The 17,159-nt window shown below is 40.5% G+C and overlaps 1 protein-coding gene across 4 annotated transcripts in view; it reads left to right on the top strand.

The window, feature by feature from the left end:
• Window positions 1-17,159, top strand: part of cfap99 (cilia and flagella associated protein 99) — a 138,424-nt gene that overhangs the window by 32,693 nt on the left and 88,572 nt on the right. For all 4 annotated transcript variants that reach the window (XM_048594488.1, XM_048594480.1, XM_048594475.1 and 1 more), the window contains 2 exons: window positions 1,287-1,414; window positions 13,592-13,736. In XM_048594488.1, the coding sequence (XP_048450445.1) occupies window positions 1,304-1,414; window positions 13,592-13,736 (256 nt within the window). In that variant the 5' untranslated portion in view covers window positions 1,287-1,303. The remainder of the gene's footprint in view (window positions 1-1,286; window positions 1,415-13,591; window positions 13,737-17,159) is intronic.

Here is a 17,159-nt window from a genome sequence, read left to right as displayed (position 1 = left end):
CCTGCTGTGTTCATCCAGCTCTGCACCTTGTTGTCTCGGATTCTTCAGCATCTGCAGTTCCTACTATCTACAGAATTTACAGGGCCAGTTGCCTTTCCATTTATGTGTCATGTTATTTTTCTAATCATTAATTGTGTTGTGCTGGTGGTGTTCAGAATCCTGAAGGGTGTTGTTTGAGCAAGTAAGAAGAAATGATTTCTCATGCTGGAAGGGCTAATTATCAAAGGATACAGGATTAAGACAATTGGCAAGTAAGCCAAAAGAGAGAAGGGTAATTTGTTTTTATGTTGTGAATTGCAATGATCTGAATTATCTGAAAGGGTGGAAGAAACAGATGCAATGTTGACTTGCAAAAGATAATTGCATCCACACATTAAAAGTTAAAACCTGCAGCGCTACTGCAGGTGTCCAACGGCGTGGGGCTAATTGTACATCTCTTTCCCAAGAGCCAGCAGAGGTACAATGTACAAAATAGCCTTCTTTGAAGTGAATCATTCTCTTATTACATTGTGTTAGTTTGGCAACACAGTGCCAGCTCAGCTAGTGTTCACTATTGCCTGCGAGTTAAAAATTGTTTGTTCAAGTCAGAAGTTGATTCTGTGATCGTTGTATGACACTCCAGTGTGGTACTAAGAAGCTTTTTTTTTGGCTCAGATTCTATTCTTTGGATGAACACATACTCTTGTTCCAGTGAAGCAATTCAAAGTAAAGCAGGGAATTTCTTTAACATCTTCAAGAAGAAAGGAAGGTCTAAGTTTATAAGGTGACCTTCAAGACCTCAGAATATCCCAAAGCATTTTACAATCAATCAAGTACTTTTAATGTGTCAGTGTGGCAATGTAGGAAACAGAGCAACCAATTTGCACATCAGATTCCCACAAATAGCACAAAGTGGATAGTCTGTTTTAGTGATACACTGTTTCAGTGATAGATAATGCCTCGAATCCTGGAGGGAACTCGCCTGCTTTCTTCAAGTAGTGATGCAGTATAAGTTACATCGACTTATCAATTTGACCAATATTCCTCTCTTGATTAACATTACCAAAAACCAAATTAACTGGCCATTCATGTTTTTGCATGTTGGTGCATACAAGATGGCTGTTGTCATGGCTTACATCGCCAAAAATCACTTCAAATTGATTGGTTATACATGAAATACTTTTGAGTTCTTAAAATATGTGACAAGATCCTACATGCTCAATTTCGCTCCAAATCTGATGTTGATGCTATGCCCTGGAAAATGAGGTCTCCTGTTCACACACATTTACCTATTTACTCTCCAACAGGTTCTTTCTGTTTGAACATGTCGAGTTACTCTCAACTCATATCAGATGTTGTCCGCTTGCTGGGACAATTTGATCCTCAAAATCAGAGCGCTGATCACTTTGTAAGCGAAGCTGCTAAAAATTATCAGGTGAGGGAAGAAAAGTTAAATAGTCATGTTGAAAAGACTTCTGTAACAAACTTTTGAGTGAATTTTGGAAAGAGCTGCAAGGCTTCACGGTACCCTTAATCAAATAATGTGTTTGCATATATTTGAGAAAATTGTTGTCCTCTTTAACTAAAATGTTAATTCTGTGTATGAGTTCTTTGGATTTTATTGACTGTAGTTCTCAAAATGTAATTGTGTTTAATTTAACTTTTGCTAATGCATTACCTATAAACTCATTTTATAAGTTAATACTTCATTTGGTTTATCAATCACTTTCTGCAGAAAATGGAGATGTAAGTAAGTGATATTGGATATCTTTTTTTTTAAATTGGTATACTGAATATTGTCCTTCCTCTTTAATTTATCCATGTTGCATCTTCAGCACACACAGCTCAGCTGGCATCATTCTTCCTTCTGAATCAGAAGGTTGAGGGTTTACATCCCACTTCAAAGCTGATATCCTCCTCATTTCAAACTCTGTGTATCCAGTCTTGAATAGTATTGGACAATAAAATAATTAACCTAGGAAGCTGATGGTAATAATGGACCAGTCCTGATGAAGGGTTTCGGCCCAAAACGTTGATTTTCCTGCTCCTTGGATGCTGTCTGACCTGCTGTGCTTTTCCAGCTTCATATCTACTATGAGTGTCCCAGGAATCCCCTGCATCATCTTTCCTACCACATTCTGTTCTGTGGAAGGGTCACCAGACCCGAAACATTAACTCTGTTTTCTCCTTCACAGATGCTGCCAGACCTGCTGAGTTTTTCCAGCAACTTTGTTTTTGTTCACATCTATTGACTCTGGCTTCCAGCTTCTGCTGTCCTACTATCTCCAAGTCTGCAATACTGGATAAATCAAATCTCAGATTTAAACCTGGCTTGATGGATCATAAATTCAAGGTTTGCAGTGGTTTACCACAGTGGCTCTGTTCAGTTACAACCATCAGGCTTATACAGGATCCATCTCCCTGAGAGCTACTACGAGTATCCCAGGAATCTCCTGCACCATCTTTCCAGCCACACTTTCATGTGTCTTAGTCTCCTATCTCTGAACTCACTTGTCCGTGGCAGTGGAAGTGATCAGGAGATTACAACATTTGAGTCCTACTGGTTAATTTTCTACCCAGCTCCCTAAATTCTAATTGGAGGACAACTTTCCTCTTCCTACCCAAGCCATTGGTACCAAAGCGGACAGTGACTTGTACCTGTTCACTACCCCGAGAAGAACTTCCTGTAGCTGCTCTGTGATAGCCTTGATCCTGGCACAAGGGAGACAATGTAACATCCTGCAATCACATCTATGACCGCAGAAATGCCTGTCTGTTTCCCTAACTAACTAATCTTCTATCGCTCTTCCCAGTTTCTTTTCCTTGGACTGTTGAGACAGTTTTACAAATTCTTTCCAAGTCTGAGGCCTAAACCTCTTTTCAGTCAGATGGCTGGAAGAATTTTATACATTCACAAGTCCCACAGATGAAAAAACAATTCTGGCATAGTCGTATTGTCACTGGATAGGTAATCAGGTTAATGCTTAAAACACATGGATTCAAATCCTCCCACAGCAGATGATGGAATTTGAATTCAATTTTAAAAATCTGGAATTAAGAATGTACTGATGATCATGAAGTCATTGTCAATTGTTTAAACACCCATCTGATTCACTGATGTCCTTCAAGGAAGGAAATCTGTAATCCTCACTTGGTCTGGCCTACATGTGACTCCAGACCCATAGCAATGTGACTGACCTGCCACCAAATGGTCACCTCCTGGCATTTAAACCACACCCAGCTTCTGTTTGGGAAACTGAAGGACTCGTGAAAAAGCCAGTCAGCTTTCCTTAAATGTGTTTAATAAGGTTCTTAATGAGCCCAATTAACAAGACAAGCAGACATTGCTGCCTCAAACCTGTACCGATAAAAATGACTGGTATTGGGAACAGGGCCAAGAAAAAAGCACATTGACCTTACCAGTATATTTGCAAAATATTCACCACCATCATAAAACAGGACAGTGTCTCAACATTCATCATGTTGACTTTGTTTCTCTCTCTCTAAAGATGCTCGAAAACTGATGAGCATTTTCAGCATTTTCTGTTATTTCAGATTTCCAGCAATTGCAGTATTGTGCTTACATATTTGTGATAAGAAGACAGTGTTTAGTGTTACATTCGCAGCCAAATAATGTGTTAGCTGTTATTGTGAAAGCTTGCATGTGAAAAAAGTAATTACTGGCACAAGGTAGTGGAGAGCCTAATAAGGAATCAGCTACTTTGGGAAAGAAAATAAAGGAATATTCTCTGTGTTGTTTCAGTGAAGATTTCCTGGGGATTCTGACTGAAATGTAAAGAATGATTACTGAAATAACTCCAAAGAGACCAGCATCCCATCACTTACTCACCCTTTATTTACACAGAGAGAGTGCTTGACACTGGTCAAACTCCCTCAGAACTAGCTCTCAGAGTGGACAGGATGTCTGACCTTCCTGTTTTTATTTGTCAGCCAGGGGTCCCTAATTGGACCAGGTTAACTGCCTCAATCAGGGAACTCATATTCTATGAGGTCCAGCTGGCTGACATCTTTACCATCACTACAATTGCAACAAATGTTTAGAGGTTACAAAACACTCTGTCAATTTCTATACTGAACAATTGTACATGATTGCTGCTGAATGTCACAATTCTTTACCAGAAGCAGTGGGAAGTAACTGTTAATCTTGTAACTGATAATCTCGTAATTTGGAGGTATAAAAATTAGAACATTGATATTTCTCATAAAATTGTTATCTCTTATAAGTAACCTTTATATCGTTGCACTGCCTGCAGGTAACAAAATACATCTGGTAAATAAACTTCTGATGAAAACATTGCCCTTTTAATTCCCACCACAACTTTCTGATTGACTCAATGAAGTGTTGCAGTGAACACACAGCTATATTTTATTGCCTCAGTACTTTTTCTGAGATCTCAATTCTCCCTGACCGGGAGCTCCCAGTGCATTTGTTGACCTTTATAAAAATGAAATAAAAGCAAAGTGTGAATATCATATAAACTAAGCAAGGAAGTTTACAGAAACCATTTATTAAGCTACCTGACGTACTGTTAAGATTTCTGTGCAGTTACTTCCTTGGTATTGATTATTCTTTTTGTGGAGCATTTTGATTAAGCATTCATTACAAGGATATTGTCTTGCTGAGCAAACAAGTGAGCTATCAAGTGAACCACTGACACAGCAAAATGGCTTCAGAAGGATCCTTGGGATGAGGAAGTTAGTTAGTTCTTCACTGCAGTATTTTAATTCGTCAATGTCAGAGAAAGCTATTGTGCATGGGAGTAATCTGATTGGGCAGCATTTAACATTCCATCCAATATTGCCACCTCTGCAGCACTTCTTCAGTACTGCACTGATGTTGTTTTAAACAACCTGTTCATACAAGCTGTGACACACCTGAGGAATAGGTGGGACTTGAACCTTCTGATTCAAAGGTAGGGATACTTTCACAGGGTCGCAAGACTCCTCCTGCACAGATCAAGTGAAGAAAACAATTTAGTTCATCAACAGCATCCATCCAGAGAGATCCAAACAACGCAGCCACTAAGTGTGAACATCAAATTGTCTCTTAAAATGATTTCAGAGGTCAGTGGAAGTATTACCAGTCACCTATTGTAATTCTGACAGGAGGCCGGCAGAACTCCCAGAGAAATGTGGTAAATTGCATAATAATGTGAGATCCAGTCACCTATTAGCCAAAGACATAAGTTCAGCCAGTGAGTCCTACACATCTCTCAGCTAATTTTGGCCAGAGCACAGCAGAATCCTCATTTTTTTTCTATTCATACATGGAAAGTAGACTTCACTGGCTGGGCCATCATTTATGCCCATCACAAATTGCCCTTGAGAAGGTAGTAGTGAGTTGCCTTCTTGAGCTGTTGCAGTCCATTTGCTGGAGGTATATCCACAGTGCTGTTAGCAGGAAAATTTAAGGATTTTGTGACAGTGAAAAAATAGTAATATATTTTAAAGTAAGGGGTGAGTGGCTTGGAGGGGAACTTGCAGGTGGTGGTGTTCACATGTATCTGCTACTCTTGTCCTTCTAGATGCTGGTGGTTGTGGGTTTGGAATATATCGTCTACAAGCCCTGGAGGATTTCTGCAGATCACCTTGTCGATGATACACACCTCTGTTATTGAGTTAGTGATGGGTATTTGTGGATGTGTTGCCTATCAAATGAGTTACTTTGGCATGATAGTGTCAAATGTCATTAGTGGTACTGGAGCTGCACTCATCTAGGCAACTGAGAATATTCCATCACTCCTTGACTTGTTTGTTTAGATGGTGTACAGGCTTTGGGAAGTCAGGAGATGAGTAACTAAGTGGGTTTCCTAGCTTCTGACCTGCTCTTGTATCCACTGTTTTCATTTGGCTTGTCCAGTTCAGTTTCTGGTCAATGGCAACCCCTCAGGATGTTGTTAATGGGGATTTAGAGAGGATAATGTCATTGAACGTCAAAGAGAGATAGTTCGATTCCCTCTTATTGCGAATGATTGTTGTCTGTCTAGCACAAATGTCTCTTGCTGCATGTTAGTCCAATCTGATATTGCGCAGTTCTTGCTGCATTTGGACGTGGACTGCTTCAGTACCTGTGAATCATGAATGGTGTTGAACATTGTGTAATCACCTGAGAACATTCCCACTTCTGACCTAATGATGCAGGAAAGGTCATTGATGAAGGAGCTGAAGTTGGTTAGGCCTGCAAACCTGAGGAATTTCTGCAGTGATGTCCTGGAGCTGAGATGACTGACCTCCAAAAACCACGCTATCTTTCTTTGTGCCCGCTATGACTCCAACCATTAGAATTTTTCCCTGATTCACATTCAGTCCAGTTTTGCTAGCGCACCTTAATGCCACACTCAAACAACTGTAACCTTGATGTCAAGGGTAGTCACTCTCACCTCACCTCAGGAATTCAGCTCTTTTGCCCATATTTAAATTGGGGGTCAGTGAGCAAGTCCTGCCCGATAGCACTGATGATAACATCTTCCATCCATCTCTTTACTGATGATTGAGAGAAGAGTGATGTGGCAGCAACTGGCTGGGTTGGATTTCTCCTGTTTTTTTTGAGTACAGGACATAGCTGACCAATTTTTCACATTGTTGTGTAGACGCCAGTGTTGTAGCTGTACTGGAACAGCTTAGCTGGGGGTATAGCAAGTTTTGGAGCACATGTTTTGAGTACTATTCCCAAAATGTTGTCAGGGCCCATAGCCCTTGCAGTATCGGGTGCCTTCAGCCATTTCTTGCTACCACAATTGATTTGAATCAAGAGACTGGTATCTGAGATGCTCTGGATCTTTGGATGAGGTTTAATTCAAAGTGAGTCTGCAACTAACTTCGTCAATATAAGACCCAATATAAAGAAAAGTACTCAGTGAATAGTGTAGAACTGGCTAAAGATAAAAAAAATGTAAGTCAGAATTTATATGTATAAATTCCTTTCACATTCAGGATTTTGCAAAACACGTCACTGCAAACGAGGTTCTTTTGAAGCAACTGTTTAAGGCTGAACCAAGGCGTTTACAACCTTGTGGTCATGGTTGATCCCATTTTGAGATTCTGAGCACACATCTGTGCCATCACTAAAACTACCTACGTTTATCTCTGTAATCCAATCTGTCCTATCTCAGCTCAGTTGCTGCTGAAACTCTCGACTCTCAACCATGCCTTTGTTAACTGTTGACTTCCATCTCAGCCAGATTCCTATTTTGTATCCACCATAAACTTAAGATCATTCCAAACTCTGCCATTCATACCCAAAAGCACACCAAGTCCTGTTTGGCCTAGGGTGTGCTAACCCAAGCTGGCTCCTGGTTAAACAAAGCTTCAGTTTTAAACTTCCTGCCCTTCCAGGCCCAACCCTGTCCTTCCCTACTATATAACTTCCTTCAGCCTGGCAACTTTGAGTCTCTGGCACTTCTTTACTTCTGAACTTTTGCACATTCTTGACTGTAATCACGCCACCATTGGCAGCCTGCCTTCAACTGCTTCAGTCCTAAGCTCTCAAACGGTCCCTTGAAACCACTCTGCCTCTATCTTTCTGTCTCTGACTTGGAGACAATATTTAAAATATACCTCTTTGACCAAGTACCTCTTTGACTGATATCTACTTGTCTAGTTTGGTCATATATACTCCTGCAAAGTGTATGTTTTTTTTAGTACCTGAAAGGTACTATATAAATGCATTGTTGATGTTGATTTCAAACTGTTGTCATTGTTGGAATTTTGTAAAATTCAGGAGCTGTTTGCACAAACTCTCATACACAACAATGAGAGAAACAATCAGATGATGTTCAGGGTTCAGGGATAAACATTGTCCAACATATCAAGAACACTGCTGACATTCTTTAAATAGTAGAATAGAATTTTTAACATACATCAATTGAAACAAAATTCAGCCTTAGTTCGGCATCTTGTGAGAAAGACAATATTTCTGATCAAAATGTCAGTCCAGATTATGCGGTTGAGTCACAGTATGATGTTTGATCCTACAGTGTTCCTGCTCACTGGTATTATTGAGTCACATTTGGCATGAAAAGAGTACACAATTCAAATCTGAGCTGAAAATGTTCTGACAACCGCTGTTTTAGAAGGAGCTATGGATACTGGTAGATGGAACATAAAGTGACACTTGAGACCAATATAACAGAGTTGAGACATTTACTGGCCAAGAGATTTTTTAGGACCCATTTCATTCGAAAGTCTAGTCAGGCGCATAATTTCTGGAAGGCTATATTTAAAATGCCTCAAAAGCTGAGGAATGTCCCAGTAGCTAGACAGATATCCTGTGATAACATATTCAGCCAATATTCATGTAGACCCACAACTGAATATGACATTAGGAGATCGTAATTGCTTTTGGCAACCTAATGCACCTAAATCTAATCTATCAGTTTGACTGTGAAGCAGCCACAAATATGAAGTTGTCCACTTTGGTAGGAAAAATAGAATTAAGCGGAATACTTCTTTTAAGAGAGTTCGTGTCCTTGTACATGATTCACAGAAAGTTAAGATGTAGGCTCAGCAATCAAATAGGAAGTCAAATGGAATGTTAACTGCCATTACAAAGGGATTGGAGTACTATCACAAAGTGGTCTTACTGCAACTTTTTGGAGTATTGGTAAAACCACACCCGTGCACAGCTTTGCCCTCCTTGTCATTGTCCTTGTACCTACTTGTCATCAAAGAAGTGCAACAATGGTTCATTAGACTGATTTGAGTTTGAGGGGACTGTACAATGAGGATACATTGAGTTCACTGGGCCAATATCCCTTGGAGTTGAGAAGAATGAGAGGGGATCCAGTTGAAACACATAACATTCTTAAGAGGTTTGAAAGGGAGATGGTCAGAAAAAAAGACCTCCTACCTGGGAAATCTGAACATTGAGTCACAATTTGAGGATAAGGCATTGGCCATTTAGAATAGAGATAAGGAAGCATTTATTCACTAACATGCTTGTGAACCTTTGGAATTGTCTACTGCAGAAAGCTGTGGATGCTTTGTCTTAAATATTCTCAACAACTAATGATTATTTGGATATTAAGGAATGTGGGGCTGGTGCAGAAAAGAAGAATTCAAGTAGATTAGCCATGATCTTGTTCAATGGCAAACTAGCCTCCAAGGACCAAATAGGGCTACTTTACTAATACTAAGACAGTGGCAAATTGGACTGATGGCTATTTGTGCTCATCTTCATTATTTATTTGTTTCAGATTTTTGCATAGAAAATTTGGAACCAGCAGATATTGTGCCTTTACATATTTTAATTATATACAAAAACAAATAAATTTTTCATTTGTGCAACTACTATGACATTTAAGGAGCATTTTGTCCTGTAGCATAGAAAGTTAGAGTACATTGTAATATGTGGTGAAACTGGTTAGAATAATAGCTGAAGAACAGACTGTATGATATTATATTCAGTGATCAATGTACATATTAACTATGATCATTGAGAACATGTGAATGTTATTCACCGTCATACAGAGAAATTTTGCCGTTTGCTTACCAGTTTTGTCGAAAATTTCTGGTTGTTTTAGTTCATTCATGAAATATTGGTGTAGCTCCTGAGGCCTGAATTTCTCCAGCGTATTTTCTAACACCAAGAATGATTAATCGATGAAGTCAGGGAGGAGGAGAATAGTATGAAATATAAATATTATTATATCGGTACAGAGCAATGGATGATTCAACTGAGGTCTCTAGCATCACAGATATCAATTTTCAACCAATTTGACTCACTCCATGCGATATCAAGAAATGACTGAAAACACTGAATACTGCAAAAGCTATGAGCCCTGATAACATTCTAGCAAGAATACTGAAGATCCTAGTCAAGCTATTCCAGTACAGCTACAACACTGGGATCTAGCCATTTATGTGGAAAATTGCCCCAGTATGTCATGTGCACATGAATGCAGGATAAATCCAACCCAGCTAGTTTCTGTTCTATCAGGCTATTCTTGATCATCAAGGAAGTAATGGAGAAGCGGTTGTTGACAGTGCTATCAAGCAGCTCTTGCAAAGGAATAACCTGCTCATTGACACTCAGTTTGGGTTCTGTAGCTCCTGATCTCATTACAACCTTTGTCCAAATATAGAAAAAAGATCTTAACTCCAGAGATGTCATAGTGATAATATCACTACATTAGCAATCCGGAGGCCCACACTAATGCCATGAGTAAATGGGTTCAAACCTCACAATGACAGCTGGTGGAATTTTAAAAAAATTAAGTAGTTTGGAATTAAGTCTCAGTAATGGTGATTATGAAACGATTGTTGTAAAAACTCATCTGGTTCACTAATGTTGATTAAGGAGTGAATTTTTTTTAATCATTAACAGAATGAGGAGTGTCGCTGGCTAGACAGCATTTATTGCTCATCCCTAATTGCCCAGAGGACAGTTCAGAGTCAACCACGTTGCTGAGAGTCTGGAGTCACATGTAGGTTAGATCAGGTAAGGACATTAGTGAACCAGATGGGTTTTTATTGACAATCGGCAAAGGATTCACGGTCATCATTAGATTCTTAATTCCAGATATATTTATTGAATTCAAATCCCACCATCTGTCGTGGTGGGATTTGAACCCTGGTGCCCAGAACATTATCTGGGTCTCTGGATTGATAGTCCAGCAATAATTCCACTAAGCCATTGTCTGCCCGCGGAAATCATGCGACCTTACCTGATATGACTCATAGTGACTCCAGGCCCACATCAATGGACACTTAATTGCCCTCTGAAATGGTCAGGTGAGCCACTCAAGGCCAGTGAGTGGTGGGCAAGAAAGATTAGACTTGCCAGCGACTTCCATAAGAATAAAAAAGACTGTGTAAATATATGTAAAAGACATGTCACATGCTTAAGTGTCATTTGTGAAGGATAAGATATTCCCGTCCTTAAAATAAACCTTAATTCCAGTTGAGATTGACACTTCTCAAACTATACTTGACATAAACGGAGTGGAGATCCACCACTGGGTCTCGAGCCCAGCTTGTGTTCAGAGGCTCCCCAGTGAAACCCATAAACCTGGCAGTCCTGACTAGAATGAGGCAGGAAACACCACCAGGAAAACTCAATGAAATGTTGGCATTTCAGCATTAAGTCACGCCACAATTAGGAGTGCAGCAAGTTAGCATTTGTAAAAATGTAGATAGGCAGGCTTATTGGAAAAGTAAACCATTAATTGTCAACACGGAAAAAAGTCAACAAACCATGATATGTGTGAGACTGCAGCTTCAATAAAATTAGTCAATTAACCCTACTTCTGACTCAAGCAGAGAGCACAAAGAAATGAGGAAAGGGAGACATTTAAATGATAAAATCAGACACTTTATCATTATTTTAACCTGGTACACATACACTAACTCCCTGGCAAGAAACTTGTATTGAATTGAATATCCTTTGTTGTCATGGACATTCAAAATAAAATACAGTGAAAAGTGTGCACCGTCGCATGTACATAAGCGCCATTCGCAGAGTAAAATAAAGATAACTTAAAGAGACACCAACTTTCCTTCTTCGCTGCTACACCACTGCTAGAGTCCTGCTCCGGGCTTTCTTCTATGTTGCGAAGAGTGTTCTGCTCCAGGCTACAACACTCTGTGCCATGCCACTGTTAGGGGCGTACACCACATGGAAAGCAAGAGCCCTGCTCCAGGCCTCACAAGCCAATCGACCGACTCAGCCGCTGCCTCAGAAAAGGCTGCCACTGCTCTGAAGCCCATTGAAACCACCTCCCGCCGAACAACTCTAGGCCACCCGTCACTCCGGGACTCAGCCCTATGATCGAATCAGAGATAGTAGGAACTGCAGATGCTGGAGAATCCGAGACAACAAGGTGCAGGGCTGGATGAACACAGCAGGCCAAGCATCTAACCCTATCGCAGCCCCGCACCTTGTTGTCTCAGCCCTATGATGCCTGGGTATGTGGCCTCACCATCACTCTGGGATTGCAGCTTGTCTGCTGCTCCGGGACGTGGCCCCTTGGCTCCTCCATCCCTCTGGGACCCGCTCTGTCCCACGTCCGATCCACCAACGTTACTCCGACCCACATTCACTCTGCTGCCACTGCAGGACACAGCCCGCGCGCTCAACTCCTGCCTGGTCACCGCAGGTGACTCCTTTCTTTAGGTTAGTTTTAAATAGCTGAAGTTAAAAAGTAGTTAAAGTTTGAGGGGAGGTCGGTTGGGGGGGAGCGGTTGAAGAGAAAGACCAAAATGAAAAAGAACTGATGAGCAGAGGAGCTCCAACTGCAGCGTCTTATCCTGCTGCCATCTTGATTAATTATTCCATAAAACTCTTCTTGTTAAATCAGAAGCTGGCTATACTCACCCATACTAGACCACATAAGCCCCTAAAGAATTGACACACTTAGAAGATACAGATAGCAGCACACCCCACATTGGTGATCAGCAGGAGATCTAAAGATTTAATTTAGCAGCTCCAGTCTCAATGAGGCAAACATGCTCGTCACCCAAGAGATGTCAATAAAGCAAATGCTGCTGATTGCTGAGGACAGTGAATGCAATGTACCTTATGACAACACTCTACAGTGAATACTTCAAAGTTGCAGAAAGCATTTCAGACCTGATAAGAGAAATGCTGGAACAGAAGGAATCTGCAGCTGCAAGGCAGAGGCTGCATGACAAGACAATTATGTGAAAACAATCTCAAATCCAGGTTCAGCCAGCGAGCAAGGATTTCATTGAAAATATCTGGTACAAAGCGAAAACGTTATGTGCTTTTTCATGGATGCTTCTGGCTGTTCTAGCATTTATTGCTCGTCCCTAATTACCCAGCAGGCAATTAAGTGTAAACCACATTGCTGTGTGTTGGGAGTCTCATATAGGTCAGACTGGATAAGGATGACAAATTTTCTTCCCTAAAGAACATTAGTGAACCAAATAGGTTTATGTAGAAATGACAGTGACTGCCATTAGCCTACATTTCTTTCATGCCAGATTTTTGTGAATTCAAATTTCACCATCTGTCATGGTGGGATTCGACTCCCAGTGACCCAATTAAACAATATCTTTTCCCACTTTTACATCCAGAGTACAAAAAATAAAATAGTCCTTCTATTGTAAAGAGCCACCTGGTTCACTAATGTCATTTAGAGAGGGAAATCTGCAGTTCTTAATTGGTCTTGTTGAAACACGACTCCAGACCTGCCGTAACGTGATTGGCTCTTTACTGACTTCTGAAATAGCCTAGAGAGTAAATTAGTTCAATAGCAACTAAGGATGAGCAACAAATGCCAGTGATGCCCAGATTTCATACAAGAATAAAAAAAAGTAGGGACAAGATCGAGTAACACAGACCACTGAAGGTGCATGATTCTGAGTATATTTACTGAAAGGTAAAGATATGCTTCCCTAGTTCTAGTTTACATGGTCTATTAACTCTACACAATGCAACTGAAAATGTAAGTGATGATTTGTATTAATTGGCATATTGATTCTGGTAAATCTGTATTTACTATGCGTGTCTCCTTTGTTTAAAACAAAGTACTTAAATTCTTATTTCAAAAAATAGCTCCAGCTTCAGTTGCAATTTAAACCAGATTATTTTCAGTGTCATTTTCTGCTATCAGTTGTGCTTCATTTGCAGGCACAAGGTGAAGCTGAACTTACATTCATGGTGGAAGTCCTGTCGGGCTGTTTACAGTACAGGCCACTGCTCGATGTGGTCGTGACTGAATTTTATATGCGAGATGGCAGGAACTTTCTGCGATCGGAAAGCAACCTCTATGTCGGTAAGAGATGTTTGAGTGTTTGTGTAAGGTCACTTGTGGCATTTGAATTTGGAGAAAAGATATTTAGCCCACCATTAGTTTAGCTGATCCACAGCTCAGCAGTGCAGGCAACAGAGGTCTTAGATTTAACCCCTGGTGTCTGCTGAATTACTTGCTGTCACCCGCTGTCTATTGGCCTCAATGGACCCTTAGCATTTCTGACCTCTCACTTCTGAGACAGTGATACCCACATCACTTGGAACACACTTTAAAAAAAGAGCTACAAGGGAATACGTTACCAAGGTTCTTACTAACATTCACCAGTTGACCTCGGCACCCCCATTAATCTGCACTCATTAATTAGTAGGGGTCCAAGGTCAATTAGTGCATGTGAATGGGAACCTTGGTGTCTTATTCCCGAATAGTTCTTTTTTTAGATAGTGGGTGATGACAGGATGGGGGTCACCATGTTCCAGTGGCCAAACAAGTTGGCAACACTCAAGATCCAAGTCCACACATGTAAAAATAGACCTTTCACAGGAGGGCATTTCTCAGCAAAGAGCAAACACTTTCACAAGAGAAGGAAAAGGGGAGAAAATTGCAGCAGGAATGCCATTCTCACTCACTGCTGGGGTTCTGTGTACAGTGTGAAACATGTTCCATACAACGTGTTACCTGGAGGATTTGTGTGCGGATTTGGAATTGGTACCTCTTTAGAATTATGAAGAGAAGTGTCTCACTGCAAACCTGACTGACAATCCTAAATTGGTTGTCGAGTGCAACTCTTTGCACATTCAGGATTATCCAGGAAAAATTGTATGATTGCAGAATCGCACTATTGCAAAGAATTACACTGACAATCAATTTAGGATTGTAAGTTGGGCTCACAGATTGCCACATGTGCATGTGCTGCATATATCAATACACAGGGCCTTGCTCTTTGAAAACAGAAACAATGTGCATGCACAGAAATTTTTTCAATTGAACTGAGTAGGTGACAGCCATTTGTTGATTCATTTCTCAGGACAATGCCTTAACTAATCAGAGTTAACCAGCCTTGGTTGGATTCTAAACAAAACCTGACAGTTAACTGTCAATCATCATTAACTGCTGCATTTTCAATGGCAATACCCTGGGTCTTGTGGCACAGTGGTTGTGTCCCTACCTCTGAGCCTGGTGGCCTAGATTCAAGTCCAACCTGCTCCAGAGATGTGTCGTAACATCTCGAACAGGTTGATCAGAAAATATACAACCCTGAGGAACTCTTGTAGTGATTTCCTGGGGCTGAGATGATTTGCTCAGCCATCTCACCATCAGACCATCTCCCTTTGTAGCATGGGTGTTTTTGGCCAGCCAGCATTCTCTATCACTGTCAGTGCAGATTTTTGTTGCGGGGGGAATGCTCTTATGGTGTCCCACCTGCTTCAGAGCTGTGTAATAACATTTCTGAGTAGGTTGCTTAGAAAAATAGGTCAATGATAATACTTCTACCAATTAGAGTCCACTTGCTAACCAATCAACACTCTCTTCTCATGCAGTTTAAATGTTGGTTTTCCCATGGTCTTCAAGCCCACTGCATAATTCAACATGGTTATGGCTGATCCTGTATCTCAGAGCTGTGCTCCTGCTCTCTCCCAATCCCTCAATACCATTATTCTGTAGAAATCTATTTCCTTCTTAAACATGACTTGGCCTACACAACCTCCTGTGGCTGAATTCCATTGGTTCACCAACTTTTGAATGAAGAAATTTCTCCTCATTTCATTCTGAAATGGTCTATCCTATATCTTGAGACAATAATCCCTCATTCTGGATCCCCAGACATGGGAAACATCATCCTTGTGTCCAGCCTGTCCAGCATTGTCAGACCTCTATACATTTCAATCAGCTCCTGTCTCGTTCTTCTAAACTCCAGTCAACCCAGTCTATTCTCATACAATAAACATGCTGTACCACAAATCAACCTGTGAACCTTTGCAACACTCCCTCAATGGTAAGTATACATTTGCTTAAGTAGGAGACCAACACTGCACATAATACTCCAGATGTGGTCTTATTAAGACCCAGTGCGTCTGATATAAAGCCATCCTCACTCCTGTACTGAAACTTTCTTGCACTGAAGGCCGACATACTATTTGCCTTCTTTACTGTTTGCTATAATTGTGCTTACTTTCACCTTGTATAAGGACACACAGGTTACTTTATACATCAATCTATCACCATTTAAATAATATTCTGCTACTTTTCTTATCCTACCAAAGTGGATAACTTCATACTTATCCATATTACATCTGCCATGTATTTGTCATCTCACTCAACTTATCTAAATCACTTAAAATTCTGAGGTCCCGTGTAACTGTGCCATAATGTCCTCCCAACCCCTTAAAGATAAAAGTCAACATGCCCACTTGTAAATACGTGTTTAACTTTCACAATAATGTCTAAATCATCCTGAAGCTTCCTTTCCAGCTTCCTCACACTCACAATTCCGCCCTGTGTGCTGCCAGCAAACTTGGAAATATAATCATTGACTCACTCATCTAAATAGTTGATATATTATGAATAGCTTGGTCCCAAGCACTAATCTCTGTTGTACTCCATCAGTTATCACCCTCCACTCCAAGAAAGACCTATTTATTCCTGCAACAAAAAGCAAATCCAAAGGATACTGGAAATTTGATTTAAAAACATGAAGTGCTGGAGAAACTGTCAGCATCTGTGGACAAAGACAAAAAGGCTTTCAAGTCCAGATTGTATCTTCTTCCATTTACTCCTCTGTTTCCTGTCTGGTAACCAGGTCTCAATCCGCACCTATTTATTACCTCAATCTCATGTGCTTTGATTTTGCACAATAACTCCTCACATGGGACTTTATCAAAAGCATTCTGAAAATCCAAATATGCTACATTCATTGGTCCCCCTTCCATATTCTACGAGTTACATCCTCAAAAACATCCAGTGGGTTTGTCTAACATGATTTCCCCTTTCATAACTCCATGTTGACTTTATGTAATCCTGTTGGTATTTAGAGGAAACATCTTTTCTACATCTATGTGTCACCACCCCTCAGGATCTTGTATGTTTCAATTTAGTCACCTCTTACTTTCCTAAACCTCTAATGGATATAAAATGACCAATTTCCTCCATGGAGAGGTAATGGCCTGTGGTATTATTGATGGACTGTTAATGAGAAACCCAGATAATGTCCCAGGATACAGGTTTGAATCCTGCCACAGCAGAAGGTGGAATTTGAATTCAATTTTAAAAAGTCTAATGATGACTACGAATTTATCATTGATTGTCAGCAAACCTATGTGGTTCACTAATGCCCTTTAGGGAAGGCAACTGCCAACCTTATCTGAGATAGTAGGAACTGCAGATGCTGGAGAATCCGAGACAACAAGGTGCAGGGCTGGATGAACACAGCAGGCCAAGCAGCATCAT

Source organism: Rhincodon typus, chromosome 3, assembly GCF_021869965.1.
Source record: "Rhincodon typus isolate 14 chromosome 3, sRhiTyp1.1, whole genome shotgun sequence".
Classification (NCBI taxonomy): domain Eukaryota; kingdom Metazoa; phylum Chordata; class Chondrichthyes; order Orectolobiformes; family Rhincodontidae; genus Rhincodon; species Rhincodon typus.
Note: the sequence above shows the minus strand (reverse complement) of the source record. Positions and strands in the feature narration are given on the sequence as shown.